The 17,642-nt window shown below is 50.5% G+C and overlaps 1 protein-coding gene across 1 annotated transcript; it reads right to left on the bottom strand.

Annotated features, from left to right (window-relative positions):
- Positions 1 to 2,477: 2,477 nt before the first annotated feature.
- On the bottom strand, positions 2,478 to 10,145 carry WAS (WASP actin nucleation promoting factor). Its single transcript, XM_032756871.2, has 12 exons — positions 9,885 to 10,145; positions 9,441 to 9,581; positions 8,232 to 8,318; positions 8,029 to 8,131; positions 7,878 to 7,919; positions 7,731 to 7,784; positions 6,912 to 7,086; positions 5,792 to 5,834; positions 5,435 to 5,588; positions 4,822 to 5,228; positions 4,454 to 4,568; positions 2,478 to 2,779 (listed from the first exon to the last, which is right to left on the bottom strand). The coding sequence occupies exons 1-12, from the start codon at positions 10,014 to 10,016 to the stop codon at positions 2,724 to 2,726; spliced, it is 1,509 nt and encodes a 502-aa protein (XP_032612762.1). The 5' UTR covers positions 10,017 to 10,145; the 3' UTR covers positions 2,478 to 2,723.
- Positions 10,146 to 17,642: the final 7,497 nt, after the last annotated feature.

Below are 17,642 nucleotides of genomic sequence, written 5' to 3'. Positions count from 1 at the left end.
GGATACATTGTGTAGTGGTGAAGTCAGGCATTTTACTGTATCCATCAACTGAATAATGTGCATTGGCCTCCAAAAGTGCTGGGATTGCAGGCATGAGCCACAGCGCTCGGCCACAAGTGTAATTTTGTTACACGGATACATTGTGTAGTGGTAAAGTCAGGCATTTTACTGTATCCGTAGCCTGAATAAGGCACATTGTACTCGTTAAGTAATTTCCTCATCATCTACTTCCTTCCCACCTCCCCACCCTTCCAAGTCTCTGTTGTTTATCATTCCACATGTTATGTCCATGTGTACACATTATTTAGCTCCCACTTACAAGTGAAAAGATTCAGTATTTGTCTTTCTGTTTCTGAGTTGTTTCACTCAAAGTAATGGCCTTCAGTTTCATCCATGTTGCTGCAAAAGACATGATTTCATTGTTTTTTATGGCCGAATAGTATTCCATTGTGTGTACCACATTTTTTTTTTTTTTTTTTTTTTTTTTTTGAGACGGAGTCTCGCTCTGTTGCTCAGGCTGGAGTGCAGTAGCGTGATCTCGGCTCACCGCAACCTCTGCCTCCTGGGTTCAAGCAATTCTCCTGTCTCAGCCTCCTGAGTAGCTGGGACTACAGGCATGTGCCACCACGCCCAGCTAATTTTTTGTATTTTTAGTAGAGACGAGGTTTCACCATGTTAGCCAGGATGGTCTCTATTTCTTGACTTCATGATCCGCCCATCTTGGCCTCCCGAAGTGCTGGGATTACAGGCGTGAGCCACCGCGCCCGGCCCACCAGAACACTGGATTTCTATGGTTTCTGTGGGGGACTGGGAGTAGGGATAAATGATACTGATGGATCCTTCCTGGACTCAGTGCCCATCTGGGGACCTGGTCAGGGTGGGGTGGGGAGTGGTGTTGCGGGGTGCAGAATAATGAATTAAAGGAAACCTGAGACTCCCTCCTTCTCTAGCTTGGGGGAATTCCCCTTTTCACCTAGAAATTCTTCCATTGCTCTTGCAGACAGAAGAAGCCTGCCCTCTCTGGAGTCTCCCTCACCTTTATCTTCCTCCCCCCTACATTTCTCCTTTTCTCCTCCTCTAAAGGTAGGATGTCTGAGATCTCGAATTCACCAGATTTCAGAAATCGGAAGGGGCAGGGAGCTCAATTCTAGGCTTTGATGTGCAACAGTTTCTAATTATGCCCTTGGAAATAGCTGTAAACGCCAAGGACGCTTTTGAGTTACTTCTTTGTTTCTGGGAGAGCAAGTCCTGGAGGAGGCAGAGAGGTGACTCAGTGGGATCTCAGTTGGAAATCAGTTACCTCCATTGTATAGATGAGGAAACCAAAGCTCAGAGGTGAGGCATCTTTCCCGGGTTCTAGAGCAGATCTGTCTGATTATTAAGTCTTTGCCTTTTCCATTGCAATTGGCCAGTGCTTGATTTGAACTGGGAACTGGGCAGAGCCAAATTTTAAAAATGAGAGGGGGATCCTGCCCATCAAGATCCTGGTGTGTGAGTTGTTATGGGCATGGAGAATGGGGAGGTCTGCTCATTGAGTATGCTGCTCTTAATCTAGTATTGTGTTGATTGAATGATTTTTTTTTTTTTTGAGACGGAGTCTAGCTCTGTTGCCCAGGCTAGAGTGCAGTGGCACGATCTTGGTTCACTGCAACCTCCGCCTCCCGGGTTCAAGCAGTTCTCCTGCCTCAGCCCCCATTAGGAGCTGGGATTACAGGTGTGCACCACCATACCCAGCTAATTTTTGTATTTTTTAGTAGAGGCAGGGTTTCACCATGTTGCCCAGGCTGGTCTCGAACTCCTGACCTCAGGTGATCCGCCCATCTCGGCCTCCCAAAGTGCTGGAATTACAGGCATGAGCCACTGCACCCAGTCGATTGAATGATTTTTTAAAAAAATAATTAAATGCATGACATCTGGCCTCATGCCAAGCTTTTTCTCACCTCAGGGCCTTTGCACTGGCTGCTCCCTCTGCCTGGAACCCCATTTCCCCAAATATTAACTGGGCCGACATTTCTCTCTCTTTAGGTCCAGCACCACCATCACCTACTCCAAGTGACCTTCCCTGACTGCTCCATCTGAGTGTTGTTTCATCTGTATCTCTGCCTTACCACTCCACAGCATTTATCATGATCTGCAACTGTCTTTTATTTCTATTTGATTTCTTGTTTCTTGTCTGTCTCTTCCCCTAGAATGTGGATTTCATCCCCTAAGGGCAGGAATTCTTGTCTGTTTTTTTTCCACTGCTTGATTCCTAGCCCCTAAAATAGTACCTGGCAATAAATGTTGAAAGACAGAGGGGCAGAAGGAAACAAAGAAATACAGGCTAAATGACTGAGGGAATAAATCAATGAATGAATATATACATGTAAGGCTAAATAAATAAAATGGGATAAATGAGTAAAAGGGACTTCGGGGGAAAGGGACCCCATTCCCACATTTGGAATGTAAACAGACTGAGATTTATAGAGAGACAGAAAGACAATTCTTTTATTTTTCTTTAAAAATCCTTGAGTGAAGAGAACTGAGAATTTTTGTATAAAAAGGGCCTTGAGATTGTTGGGTGAGTGTGAGGACCAGGCAGGGATAACAGCATTGGAGGGGTTGGTGGGGAAGAAATGGGGGTTGGGGGCCTGGAAGAGGAGGGTGGAGGGTGGGCACAGAGAAGGTGGAGGAGGAGCCATGTCCTACGAGGGGGAGCACAGGGCAGCAAGTAACTCAGCCACTCAGTCATCCCATTCATCATCTTCATCTTCATCACCAGCCTGGTCCTCCCCTTCGTCTGGAGGGAAAGAGAAAGATAAGATGCCCTGGGAGTTTGGTGGGGGGCTTCATAGGGCCTGGGAGGTGAGGACTGGACCCTGGGGTTCTGAGGTCTCATGCTAGAGGAGGGCAAGTTAGAGTTTCCATTTGGGACAAGAGAGGGATTATAGTTGGGGTCTGAGTTCTAGTTGGAGTTGAAGTTTATGCTATCAAAAATGTGGTTAGTCGAGATACTGTCAAAGGGTTAATGTTAACCTATCTATCACATAATAGGGTGAATTTAATATTAGCAAAGGTGTGATAATATATTATTGCTTCCTGTCTGGTTAATGCTAATATTTTTGACATATAATGGGGTTAATGACAATAACATTATCAAAATTAGCTGGGCGTAGTGGTGCGCCTGTAGTCCCAGCTACTCAGGAGGCTGAGGCAGGAGAATCGCTTGAACCCAGGAGGCAGAGGCTGCAATTAGCCAAGATCGCGCCACTGCACTCCAGCCTGGGTGACAGAGCAAGACTCCATCTCAAAAGAAAAAAAAAATCATTGTCGAAAGATGAAGTTCCTATAGTAGGTTGATACTAATATTTGCATCATATAATGGATTAGTGACAGTATTGCTGACAGATTAAGAGAGTAATAGTAACATTATTATAAAAAGATTAGGTTAACAGCCAGGCCTGGTGGCTCATGCCTGTAATCCCAGCACTCTGGGAGGCTGAGGCTGGGCAGATCGCTTGAGCCCTAGAGTTGCAGAGCAGCCTGGGCAACATGAGAGTAGTGAGAGCTTGGTAGTGAGAGCTCATCACTACCAAAAAAACACCAAAAATTAGCCAGGTATGGTGGCACACGCCTGTAGTCCCAGCTACTTTGGGAGCTGAGGCTGGAGGATTGCTTGAGCCTGGGAGGTTGAGGCTGCAGTGAGCCATGATTGCACCACTGTACTCCAGCCTGGGACACAGAGCGAGGCCCTGTTTCAAAAAAATTTTTAAAAAGATTAGATTAGGTTATCTCGTAATGAGTTAATGTAAATCTGTTAATACATGGAATTAAAATTAATATTGTCAACAATAGTGTTCTTCATAATATTGTCATCACATAATGGGTTAATTTTTTTTTTTTTTTTTTTGAGATAGGATCTCTGTCACCCAGGCCAGAGTGCAGTGGCACAATCATGGATCACTGCTGCCTTGACCTCCCAGGCTCAAGCAATCCTCCCACCTCAGCCTCCCAAGTAGCTGGGACCACAGGCACACACCACTATGCTCGACTACTTTTTTTTGAATTTAGTTTTTATGGAAGCGAGGTCTCACTATATTGCACAGGCTGGTCTCGAACTCCTGGGCTCAAGTGATCCTCCTGCCTTGGCCTCCCAAAGTTCCTGGATTACAAGCATGAGCCACCGCGCCCGGCCAGCTGATGTTAATAGTACTGAACATGTGGGAATGACATTAATATTTTGGACACATCCTGGCATTAACGTTAGTATTACTGTCAAAGTTGGAGTTAATTATATTATTGTCACATAATGACTTAATGTTAATATTGTCAAAAAGGAGGCTGACACAAGATTCATGTTAATGCTGTCAAACAGATGGGGCTGATGTCACTATTGGTGGTGACTGCTGGGATTGTTTTGAGGCCAGTGCTAGCCCTGGGAGCCAGGTTTGAGGCCCTGGCAGGATCAGCTCACCAGAGGAGTGGATGGCTCTGCTTCTCTTCTGCATCACGTGCATCAGGGCCCCCACCAGTCCCTCTGAGCTCTGAGGTGGTGGCTGCAGCGCTGAGCTCTCTGGGGCCCCAGGGGTCTGCAGCAGGCAGGGATCAGCACAGAGGGCTCAGGGCCTGGGAAAGGAGCATTTCTTCCCGCCCCTCCATCAATATTTTCTCTCCCACACACTTCAGTCCCCTTCAAGGCTTCCCACCAACCTTTCAGCCCTATCAGTGAATCCCTAAGGCCTGGCATTCTCCTCAGTCCTGGCCTCAGCCCCCCAGTATCCTGACTTAGACGGGACACCCCAGAGTCCCAGACCCCCAATCCTCCATCCTGCCTGTCCTCACCTTGTTCAGCTGAATTCCCTGCCGGATTTGATCCAGAAGTGCTCCCCGACCCCCACCAGGGGCCAGGCCCCCAGCAGGCACCAGAGCAGGAGGGAGTGGGGGAGGGGCTGGTCCATTCCCGGAGCTGGGCGGTGGTGGCGGTGGTGGCGGTGGTGGTGGCATGGGTGGCCCACCAGCTCCAGGGGGTGGAGGGGGCAGTGGTCCAGAACGTCCAGTGGCTGGAGGGGGTGGTGGTGGAGGGCCCCCTCGGCCTGGGGGTGGGGGTCCCCGGGGTGTTGGTGGGGGTGGGGCAACCCCCAAAGGTACAGGGGGCAGTGGACCAGAACGACCCTTGTTACCCCCCACAATAGGGGGCCGGGGGGGCTGGTTCCCTCCTCGAGATGGCGGTGGGGGCGGTGGAAGTGGCTCTGTGGAGGGGGTATAACACATAGCTGTAACTCTCATTGATTTCGTCTGAGCCTCGATTTTGCTCATTTGTAAAATGGGTACCCCCACTGACCAACTCCTGACTGAAGCAGTATAGGTGCTCCCATAAGGACTGAGTGACTTAGTGAATCTCTTAGCTATGAGCTGCTAGGGCTGGCGAAGGGAGCGTATGGAAGCAGGGGCTCACCCTGGCGCCTCATCTCCTGCCGCACAGCCTCCAGCCCACCCTGGTCCTCAATGAAGTCGTAGATAAGTTTAGAGGTCTCGGCGTCAGTGAGCTGGGCCTCGCTGATTCCTGCCCTGGAGAACAGACTCCGCAGATCCGGGTCGAGGTTGTTCACCTGCCCAGGAGGAAAAAGGCCAGGGGCGGGAGTAGAGGAATAAGGCGAGGAGAGAAGCGACATAGATTGTCGTTGGGTCCATCCCAACAAGGGATCTGAGAGGAGTGTGGGAAGGGCATGGTCTGGGGGTGGGGTCTCAGCAGTGGTCTTTGGAAGGGTGGGTGGAAGTTTAGTGGAGTCCAAGAGACTCTGAAGTTACTCACGTCAAATCCATTCTGGGGGTCCCACCCCACGTGGCTGACATGCCTGGGAGAGGTGAAGAGACTCCAGTGAATCCTCACTGCCCTTCCTTCCCTCCCTTCATAGTGAAACCCTCTTGCCCTCTCCTGCCCAAAGAGACTCTGAGGGGCCAGAATTAATGAATGAGACTGAATGAGTGAATGAGTATAGGGAGGAGTTATGGAATTAGAAGGGCTCCATAGTTTGTGGTGCTGATCCATCCACCCATCCCTCTTTCCCCATCTATTCACCCATGCATTTGTCCACTTATTCATTCACATTCATCTGTTGGACTACTGATCTGTCCATACATCTGTCTCTGCAACTATCTGCCCACATATGTCTGTTCACCCATTTGTCCACCAGTCTGTCCTCACACACACTTTTCCATCCACCCATCCACCTACCCATGTGCCCACCTTTCCATCTATCCATCCACTCATTTTTCTACCCATGCAACCACACACTTCTGTTCACTTATCCATTGAACTGTCCATTCATCCACATATTTGTCCCCCTGTCCATCCCCATCCACCTTGTCTGTGAGCCAATCAGCCTGCATATCAATCTGTCCACACACCTGTCCACTCACCCATCCATCTATCCACGCACCTCCCATCAACCCGTCCACCCATAAACTCATCCATCCAACCACTTACCCATTCATTCATCCATTCATTTATCCATCCATCCACCCATCCACTCACCCACCTACCCACCAGCCCTTCTCATCCATCATCTACCTCATCTATCTATCCATTCATTCACCTGCCCACCCACCTGCTCTCCTAACAGCCCACCCAGAGTGGGCCCAGGGTGAGGCAAGTAAGGTGCCTAGGGTGCAAAATTTAAGTGAGTCACTCACTCTCAGAGTCAGGAATTACAGTTGCATGCCTCTGAGAGTGAGTACCTCCTTAAATTTTGTACCCTTGGTGCCTCATTTACCTCTCCCTAGACCCAGCCCTGCACCTACCTATCCATCCACCCATTTACCCACTCAGCCACCCAGCCATCTGCCCATCCTTCCATCCACTCAGCTGTCCACTTGTTCATGTGCCCCTCTGCCCCCAGGAATCTGTGGGTCCACTGGGGAGTGGTTCTCACTTGAATCCACTGGGTGCACCAATATCAGCTTTGCTGATCTTCTTCTTCCCTGAGCGTTTCTTATCAGCTGAGCTAGGTCCAGGTGCTGGGAGCCCACGGTATCGTGAGCTCGTGATGTCAGGGTTCTGGATGTCCACTGTCGCCAGCCCCAGGGAGAGTGGACCCACTGGAGGGCCTGTGGGGAAAATAGGGTGGTTGGCCCATTGATCCACTTACCAACCAACCAAAGCACAGGGGCAAGAAACGGAAGCCTTGGGGGAAATCTGTGTGTGTTGGATGGTCATGGAGGTAGTGGGTGAAGGGTTCAAGTAGGGTCTATGGAGAAGTGGGTGGATCCCACAAACCATTCATACATTCACTGATTCATTCATGTTTTCATTCCCTCATGCTTTATCATTCACTGGCTCATTGACTAATGAATTTGTTAAAATATTCATTTACTCATGTATTCATTCAATCGTGCTTTCTTCACTGACTGAAATTTGTCATTTAGTCGTTTATTCACTGTTCATTCATTCACTCATTGATTAATTTACTCAGTCATCCATCTACCTTTTCATTCATTTATCCACATACCCATTCACCTATGCATCTATCTACTTAGACTTTCATCATCCCATCAATTCATCCTTCCACTCAGCCGTCTACCACCAATCCATCCACCCATCCATTAGTCCACACATCCATGCACCCGCTCGTCCATCCACATACCTATCCATCTACCCATCCATTCACCCACTTACGCGCCCATCCAACTCCTCATTCCTCCATCCACTCTTACCCATCCATCCAGAGACACAGGGAAGAATCAGCACGCACCTCCTTGGTCTCCACCTGGGTGCGGGGGCAGGGGTGGGAGCCCTCCTCTTCTCTCTGGGAAGATGGAATATGTAGAGAGTTATCACAACCCTGCCACAGGTTCCTGGGCTAGCCCCTTATTACCCCTACTTGCACTAGAGGACTCACCTTCATTGGCTGGTGTTGGTGGTGGGGGTAGCTGGCGTCTGTCTGTGGATAGATGGATTGGGAGCCAGGACCATGAGAGGGGACTTTTCTAGTTCCCCACGCTTGCACTCACCTCTGCCCAACTTCCTTTCCTCCCCTGTGGCCTCCTCACCTCCACTTTGCCTCTGATTCCTTTTTTGTATCTTCTCCTGCACCAGGGCCCGGAAGGCCTGGGCCTCGTCCTCGTCTGCAAAGTTCAGCCCCGCTTGGCAGTCCTGCACATACCTTGGGGTCAGCCGCCTCCCAGGTCCCCTGCAACTTTCCCATCTCCTCTCCACACCCCAAGTGAGGCCCGAGGGCTGGTTGGTCACTTACATCTCCAGCGAAGGTGTGGAAGAAGGGGGTGGGGGTGGAGTAGACAAGCTGTGAGTACAGCTCCTGTTCCCAGAGCAGCCGACCAGCCTGGAGAGGTGTAGGGTGGGAGGCACAGTGGCACTGAGGCACGCCGGGGGTGGCAGACTTTTATTAGCTGGGCAGGGAGCAGGGTGTCTGGATTTGGGGGCTCGTAGTCTGGTTTGGAGATTTTCAGCTCAGCACTAGAGAGTTGGGGTCTAAGGGTGTGGGTTGTGGGGTATAGTCTGGGAGCCATACACTTTTGTGAGAGGTTTGGATTTGGGGTTCAGGGCCCTAGATCTGGGACTTGGGGGCTTGAATTTCATAATTTAGGACTCTGGTCTTAGGAAGTTGAGGCTCATTCATAGATTCAATCCATGCCCTCCCCCGCCACCCCAGCCCCAATTCATGACAGGTAGGATTCTAGTATTTGGGAGTTGGAGTTGAGATTTGAAGTTCAGACACATAGACTTGGGAGTTTTGCGGGGAGTCCAGCTAAAGTAAGTGCAATTTGGGGTTTGTGGAGAGAGTTATGGTTTAGGAGTTTGGTGAATATTTGATAGCCTTGGGATCTGGAAGTTATGCTGGGTCCATCTTTATGGGTTTAAAAGGATGAATTTGGGGCTTAAACCTAGAAATTTCAGGTCAGGGGATTGTGGAAAAGACTTTTTGCTTAAGAACTACCTCGGTATTTGAGTGTTCAGGAATTTTAATATGGGAATTCTGGGGTCTGTGCTGTGGATTTAGAAGGACAGATTTGGAGTTCAAGGATCAATGGAATATTCAACTTTGGGGTTTGTTGAACAGATTTATGACTTAGGAGCTTGGCAAACATCTGGGGTTCAGGAGTTTTGATGAGAGATTCCTGGGATGCAAAATGTTGAGTTTAGAATAGATTTGAGGTTCAGGTACAAATACAGTGCTCATTTATTGGAATTTGTGGAAAAGATTAGGCTTAGGCAGCAGACTAATACTGGGGGCTTTAGAGATCTTGATATGGAGACTGGGGCCAGTCATTGCAGACTTAGAAAGGCAAGCCAGAGTTTGTCATCTGGATGAGTCTTTGGTTCTGGGGCTCAGGGATTCACTGATCGGGTCTGAGGTCTTGAAGCTGTGGACACATATGGACACAGATCTGGGTTTGCGGGTTGAGAACTGGCTTGCAAGTCCAGTCGGGGGTGGGGGGGTCACCTGAAGGCCGTAAAGGCGGATGAAGTAGGACTTCTGGGGGTTATCCTTCACGAAGCATACAGCCCCACAATGCTCCTTGGTCCAGTGCTCAGCTCCAGGGGGCAGCGCCAGGTACAGCTGAACAACTGCAGTGGCCAGCGTCTGGGAGGGGAAAGCAGGGGTCAGTGGAGTCTGGTCAGGGGTAGCCACAAGGTCTTGGAGCCAGACCTGGTCCTTCCTGCCTCATGACAGTCATGGGCCCGAAGGAAGAGCTGCAGCCAGAGGGAAGGCAAGTAGACATTGAGATCTTCCTGGGAAGGGTGGATGATGACGGGAGATTCTAGGAGAGGAGATGATGGAGAGGGAAAGGAGGAGCGGGAGGAGGGGAAGAGAGAGAAGGAGGAGAGGAAGAGGAAGAAACGGTGGAGACGGGGCCGGGGCAGGGGCAGGAGATCCCCAGCTCACCAAGCATTTTCGTCCAAGCATCTCGAAGAGTCGCTGGTTCTCGTGGTCCTGGAGGAGGGTGGAGGGTATGTTCTGCTGAACTGCTGGTGCTCCTCGGCCCCCGGGCCTTCCTCCCATTGGGCCCCCACTCATGGTGCTTTCTGCCCTTGTCTTCTCTGGCGAGGCTCTGGGTGCAGAGTAAGAAGAGGAACTTCCGCAATGAGCAGCAAGGGAACAGGAAATGCAAAAAACCACAAGGGACAAGGGAAACAAGTCCTCCAGGGGCCCCTTGGTGGGCCTGGCCTCCTCCTTAGGCTGAACTTGGGCCCTCCGCCATCAGATTGGATCCCTCCTCCACTTGACTGCTTAGACCCATCGTTTGAATCAGCTTGGGTCCTCCTCCCCCTTTCTCACTCTCTGGGGCCCACCTCCTTCTGACTGGCTCAGACCCTCCTCCCTCTGGCTGGCAGCGAGAGCTTAGCCATTGGCAGCACATCTGTGTGCAGGGCTCCCTGTGGCAAGGAGTAGCCATGGGCCTGGGTGACCTCCTTCCTAAAGCACCCAAGTAGCCTGAGGCTGAGGCCTGAGGTCCCTAGTCCTGAAGGGTTACTACACTAAAACTTTTCCTTTTGGCTGGGGACAGTAGCTCACACCTGTAATCCCAGCACTTTGGGAGGCCGAGATGAGTGGATCACTTGAGGTCAGGAGTTCAAGACCAGCCTGGGCAACATGGCAAAACCCCATTTCCACTGAAAAATACAAAAATTAGCCAGGTATGTTGGCACACACCTGTAGTCCTAGCTGCTCAGGAGGCTAAGGCAGGAGAATCGCTTGAACCCAGGAGGTGGAGGTTGCAGTGAGCTGAGATTGCACTACTGCACTCCAGCTTGGATGATGACAGAGCAAGACTCTTGTCTCAAAAACAGCAACAACAACAACACAACAAAAACCCTTTTCCTTTTAATTACAGAGCGAGCCCCTGTGATCCACACCTATCCTGAGTGCTTAGACACTGCCAATGACGCATACGCCTCTGGTCCACTTCCCCATCCCTTACCCTTGCCTTCCTGCAACTCCCAAATTACTTTCTGCTCGTCATACTTTTTTTTTTCTTTTTTTTTGAGATGGAGTCTCACTCTGTCGCCAGGCTGGAGTGCAGTGGCACGATCTCGGCTCACTGCAACCTCTGCCTCCCGGGTTCAAGTGATTCTCCTGCCTCGGCCTCCCAAGTAGCTGGGACTACAGGCACACGCCACCACGCCCAGCTAATTTTTTTGTATCTTTAGTAGAGACAGGATTTCACCATGTTGGCCAGGATGGTCTCGATCTCTCGACCTCGTGATCCACCTGCCTTGGCCTCCCAAAGTGCTGGAATTACAGGCGTGAGCCACTGTGCCCAGCTCATCCCTTTTTTAAAGAAAGGAACTTTGTATCATATATGAATGCCTGAACAACATCTTGTTTAGTTTTCATTGCACTTGAAGTTTGTAAAAGCACATAATCTTCAAAGGCTTGCTTTCTCCCCACTGGACATCCTAGTTTTATCTTAACACTCACATAGCACTTAACGTGTGTGCCAGGCACTGTTCTGACCCCTTTGCCCGGAGTGCGAGCCAGGCAGGCCAGGTGTGAGTGCATGGTCTCGTCCCTCCACGCCTTCGCTCTTGGCCGGTGCTATGATTCCTGTTTGCCTATAGCAGTAGCTGTTCATTTATTTCCACTGCCATACAGCATTCTGTGGTGTGCATGTGCAGCCTGGGTGTCCATATTCTGTAACAGGCCTGGTTCTTGCTGTTGGGAGTAACACTGCAGTGCTCACTCCCGCACGTGTCTCCTGGTTCACATAGGCACGCAGACTCTCAGAGGGGAATCTGAGGGCATAGGGTTTGCATGTCTCTAACTTCTTCAGGTGATGCCAGACTATTTCCACAGGTGAATGCTAGCTCAGTCCCCGGGCCTCCCCAGGCCTCAGTTTCCCCGTGTATTAGGCCATTTGGGGACTTGAAGCTCTCAGATACCGGAACAGCAGTTTGGGGGAGCTGAGTAGGTCTGGGGTGTGACTGACATTCCCAGGTACCTGAAGGAGGAACGGCACATCTCCAGGTGGGACCTGCAGTCCTTCCTGGAAACTTCCATGGCTCCCCACACGTGCAAGTTCGAAGCCTCTCTCCTGAACCTAGGTTCAGAGCCCCTTCTGCAGTGGCAGTTCCAGCCTCCCTCCCGTGTCCCCACTCAGAGCTAAGCTTCGGGCCTGGAGCACTTCCAACCTGCTGATCAGGGCAAGCCCCGATATGACTTTCAAGGCCATTGCACGTGTTCATTGTGACACTGCTCACTGAGCAGTCAGTGTGTGCTAGGCGTATCTCCAGCATCTGGACAGACGACACTAAATGGGTATTGAAGGACTGAATGAGGGATCAATAATGATACCCAATTTGATTCAGTGGTTCCAGAGGTTTTTCTAAGTGCTTTCCATTTATTAACTCATTTCACATTCACAGATGACCCCACAAAGTAAGCACTACTGGCCGGGCGCGGTGGCTTATGCCTGTAATCCCAGCACTTTGGGAGGCCGAGGCAGGCAGATCACGAGGTCAGGAGTTTGAGACCAGCCTGACCAACATGATGAAACCCTGTCTCTACTAATAATACACAAAGTAGCCAGGCATGGTGGTGCACACCTGTCATCCCAGCTACTCAGGAGGCTGAGGCAGGAGAATCACTTGAACCCGGGAGGCGGAGGTTGCAGTGAGCCGAGATCGTGCCATTGCACTTCAGCCTGGGTGACAAGAGCAAGACTCCATCTCAAAAAAAAAAAAAAAGTAAGCACTACTGTTGTCCCCATTGTACTGACTGGGAAGCTGAGGTCCAGAGGAGCTTGGGTGCCTTGCCCGAGGTCACACAGCTTGTGAGTGGTGGAGCTGAGGAAAATTATGAGAGAAATTGTTGTTCCCAAGCTGTGAGGTGCCACATGGAGGCTAAGATAAAATTATTCTGCTCCTTTGTGTCTTTTGTTCTCTACCTTTCTACTTCTTTCTCTGCCTCCAGAACTGTCCCCTTGATTAGGGGATGGTAAGCCTCTGATAGATTTGCTGGTTGTTGTTGTTGTTGTTTTTAATGTGAAAGCAAGTTTATTAAGAAAGTAAAGGAATAAAGAATGGCTACTCCATAGGCAGAGCAGCAACTTGGGCTGCTGGACTAAGGATACTTACAGTTATTTCTTAATTATATGCTAAACAAGGGGTGGGTTATTCATGAGTTTTCCAGGAAAGGGGTGGGCAATTCCGGGAACTGAAGGTTCCTCCCCTTTTTAGACCATATAGGGTGACTTCTTGACATTGCCATGGCACTGTCATGGCGCTGGTGGGAGTGTCTCTTAGCATGCTAGTGCATCATAATTAGTGTATAATGAGCAGTTAGGAAGACCAGAGGTCACTTTCATTGCTGTCTTGGTTTTGGTGGCTTTTAGCCAGTTTCTTTACTGCAATCTGTTTTATCAGCAAGGTCTTTGTGACCTGTATCTTGTGCTGACCTCCTATCTCATCCTGTGACTTAGAATGCCTAACCTCCTGGGAGTGCAGCCCAGTAGGTCTCAGCCTTATTTTACCCAGCCCCTATTCAAGATGGAATCACTCTGGTTCAAACCCTCTGACATATTTGCCCTTCTCTTTTACAAGGAAACCCTTAATCCTAAGGGTTTAGAGGGAGGAAGATTCATCTTCTGTAACTTCTTCAGGTGGAATAGGGGCGATGATATTCCTGCCTATTAGGGTGTCTTGTATTCAGGGTAGAAGGGAGCTCAGTCATAACTGAGCCACTCATAACTGAGCTCCAACAAAAGGTGATGTCCATCCCTCTTGTTTCTTCTGAGCAGCCGTCACAGGTCACTGATTGGTTCACAGGAATAAGCAGGGTCAGTCCAAAGTCGGCCAGTCAGTGCTGCAGTCTTTTTCCTTTGGGTTGAGGGTCTCCTCAGTATCATCCCTTCGTGGTTCGCCAGGAAGATGTTACCGGAAAGGGGTCCTGATCCAGACCCAAGAGAGGGTTTTTGGATCTCACACAAGAAAGAATTTGGGGGCAACTCCATAGAATAAAGTGAAAGCAAATGTATTAAGAAAGTAAAGGAATAAAAAATGGCTACTCCATAGGCAGAGCAGCTGCTGGTTGTTTTATTTAACTATTTATTTATTTATTTTTGAGACAAAGTCTCACTCTGCTGCCTAGGCTGAAGTGCAGTGGTGCAATCACGACTCAATGCAGCCTCGACCTCCTGGGCTCAAGGGATCCTCCTGCCTCAGCCTCTCAAGTAGCTGGGACTACAGGTGTGCACCACCATGCCTCGCTAATTTTCATATCTTTTGTAGAGATGGGGTCTCACTATGTTGCCCAGCCTGATCTGAATCTCCTGGGCTCAAGCAATCTGCCCTCCTCCACCTCCCAAAGTGCTGGGATTACAGGTGTGAGCCACAACAGCCTTGCTGGTTGTGCTGGTTGTTTTATAAATTAACATTTAAAGGTGGATATTTCGTTACCAAGGTATGAGAATGAATTTTTTAAAGTTGTATATTCCTGTTCTTATTTCTAAGTAGCAGATAAGTGTAAAATGTATATTTTTCTCTAAAAAACAAAACAAAACAAAAAAACCCGAAGCAGTCTGGGCGTGGTGGCTCACCCCTGTAATCCAGCACTTTGGGAGGCCAAGGCAGGTGGATCCCTTGAGCCCAGGAGTTTAAGACCAGCCTGGGCAACATAGCAAAATCCCATCTCTACAAGAAGTTTTTAAAAAATTAGCTGGATGTGGTGGCATATACCTGTAGTCGGGGAGGCTGAGGCGGGATGACTGCTTGAGCCTAGGAGATCAAGGCTGCAGTGAGCTGTGATTGCCTCAGTGCACTCTAGCCTGGGCAACAGAACAAGACCTCGGCTCTTGAAAAAAAAAAAAGAAAGAAAAACTTAAAGCAGATTTTTTTATTTTAGTCCCTAATAGAATGAGTTTTCCCATTATAGACTATAGTGATTTACTAATCATTTTAGTATCACCTTTCATATTCATATTTTTTGATTGCTCCATTGACTGGCATCAATAATTTGGAGCTGGTTTATTACTTTTATATGTATCCACAAACTCTTTTTAAAAAAAAATTTAAATTTTTTTCACTCCGTTCTTCTAGTCTGATGTTCTCATCAACGCTTGTTGTTCTGCACTGGATGCCAGTACTTGGTGGGGTGATGACCTCAAAGATAATTTGCTCTCCTGGGCCTTCAAATAGACTTAAAAACAAAAACAGGAACTTTAATCCAGCTTTTCTGGTTGCTCTCAGTAGGAGAGTTGGTCTAATGCAAGCCAGTTCACACAGCTGGAAGCAGAAGTGTTAATTTACTTCACAGTAATACAGCAAACACCAGGAACCCCCAAGAACCAGGATGGACCGCATCACCTTCCCTTCCAACCCCCAGGGGCACCAGATGAATCACCTCCTGTTTATATCTTGTTCTTATTTTGCTTCTTGTTGGGAAGATATTGATTACAAGATCCTGATAACCACACCCCAAGCCCAGAGTAGGTAATAAGACATGGGGGTGTATTCCACACCTGGGCCACCACTGACTGAATCCATGCAGGAGACCTAGGCATGGGGACGGTCCAACTGCTGTCCTTTAAAACCAAACTGAGGCCAAGATGGCAAAATTTACGTTGCTATATCTTCCTCCTCCCCTCACCGTACTATCTTCATGGTCCTCTGTACCCCTGACTGAGGGTTGCTTCCTGGGACAGGCCTGACCTAAGGAAATATCATTTCCCAACCCTCAGACCCAATGCTCCCTTTTAATAAGAAACATTTTGGGAGGCCTCCTTTTACCATCCTGAAATGACATTCACATTCATGTACATTACAAGTCTTGCTGGTGTGGGACAGCCCCCCAGCACCAGACCTCTGCCCATTCAATGCCAAAGCACCCTCAAGGAGGAAGTCCCAAAACACACCCTGAGGGCAGGCAGGAACAGGACCCTTGTCTGGCTGGTTCAGTGCGGTATCCCCATCACCTAGCACAAGACCCTGCATGCACTAAGTAAATAATTGCAGTCTGGATAGCTATGCTGTGATTTACTGCCCTCTTCCAATAAGGCTTCCCTCTCCTCTGTTCACTGCCCCTGCCTGGGGAACCAGGGAAGAAAAACAACTCAGGGTGCACAGGGGTCAGATCCCTCGCACAGAGAGTTCTACACAGTTCATTGATGCTGTGGGCAAATGGATGCTTCAGGGGCCCTGAGTCCTGCTGGGGGCGGAATGAGGACAGGGTGAGCACAGAAAGCAGAGACATCTGTAGAGTCAATGACGCAGTGGTCAGAACACAGAGTCCAGAGTGCACAGCCTGACCCTGGCCCTGGCCCTGGCGTTTCTCAGCTGTGTGCCTTCTGGTATCCTCTACAGGGCCTCAGGTCTCTCATCCAGAGCGCGAAGATGATAATAGTAGTTAAGGTTGTTGTGAAGATGCAGTGAGATGATTTGTGTAAACTGATCAGGAGAGCTTGGCACGTGTTATAATTATTCATTACTGTTGCTGTTTCTATGAAATAGTTGAGTAACTTGGATCAATGAACTATCATCCCTGACGCCTAGATTCCCCCCTCCCTCAAGCGCCTCCTCACCTTCCTCCCTCAGACATCCAGGTTCCACCACCATTGGTGGATGGTCAGGAAGCCAGTACGCGTGACCTCCCTTTTCTTTCCCCTGCTGCAAAGCCCATCTCAGAGCTCCCTTCTGTGGGGCTCAGCCAGACACCCCCAGGGCTGGGACAGGCTCCTGGAGTCCTCCCCGCCAACCAGAGGCCCCGCCCTACTCCCCGCACCTGCACAGGAAAACCCTGGCCCAGCCAGGCCCCACCAGGACCAGCCAGGGAACCAGAAGTCTCCTCCCAGTCCCTACCTTGCCCTCACCCTCAGCCACCACCAACTCCCTCTGGGCGGGCGCGCCCTACCTCCCTGCACCTCAGTCTGTGTGAGCCCAGGAGTGCCCACTCCCCAATGTGTGTGGCCCTGTGGGTGTCCAGAGCCTTGTCTGTGTGACCCTAGGGGTGTCTACAGTCCTGTGGGTGGACTCGGCAGCGTGCACTCCCCAGAGTGTGCGACCCTTGGAGCCCGCAGCCCGCAATGGCTGGGCATGGAGGCGCGCACGGAAGCGTCCACCCGGGGCCGCACCACTGGGGAGGGGCGGCCAACCCAGGCGCACCGTTTTGTGTTGTGGGAGGAAGGAGCCCCCTTCCCGCGCGGGGCCGGGTCACCCAGTCGTGGTCCCGTCCTACCGGCTCCCCCCGCCCCGGGCGGCCCTTGGCCTCTCTCCCGCCCACCGCGTTGCCCTTGACCCGGCCCTCCCGCACCCGAGCTGGCCATTGGCTCAGGGCCGGGAGAGGAGGGGGCATGGGGGGCTGTGAGCTCTGATTGGTCGATGACCGAAGTCGGGTCCCTGTGCTTCTCGGTAGCGGCCCGGGCCCGCCTCCGCCCCTGCGCGCCGGGCTCCCATTGGTCGCCGCTCTGGGGCATGCGCAATGAGTGCCAGTCCGGAGACCGGGCCCCAGGAAAACCGTGCTTTTGCGGCTTTCCGGTTGCTGGTTCCCACACCGCTGCGTCGTGTGGGGTTGTTCGCCCGTGAAGGGGCAGGACAGGGTGCGCGCTGGCGGAGGTTAGTGAGGTCACATACCGGGCCGTGGCGCCTGGTGCACTGGGCGCCTTCACCGCAACCTAAGTAGCAAACCCAGCGGGGTTCTCTGTCTGGGCAC

The sequence above is a fragment of the Hylobates moloch genome, unplaced genomic scaffold (genome assembly GCF_009828535.3).
Source record: "Hylobates moloch isolate HMO894 unplaced genomic scaffold, HMol_V3 SCAFFOLD_7, whole genome shotgun sequence".
Classification (NCBI taxonomy): domain Eukaryota; kingdom Metazoa; phylum Chordata; class Mammalia; order Primates; family Hylobatidae; genus Hylobates; species Hylobates moloch.
Note: the sequence above shows the minus strand (reverse complement) of the source record. Positions and strands in the feature narration are given on the sequence as shown.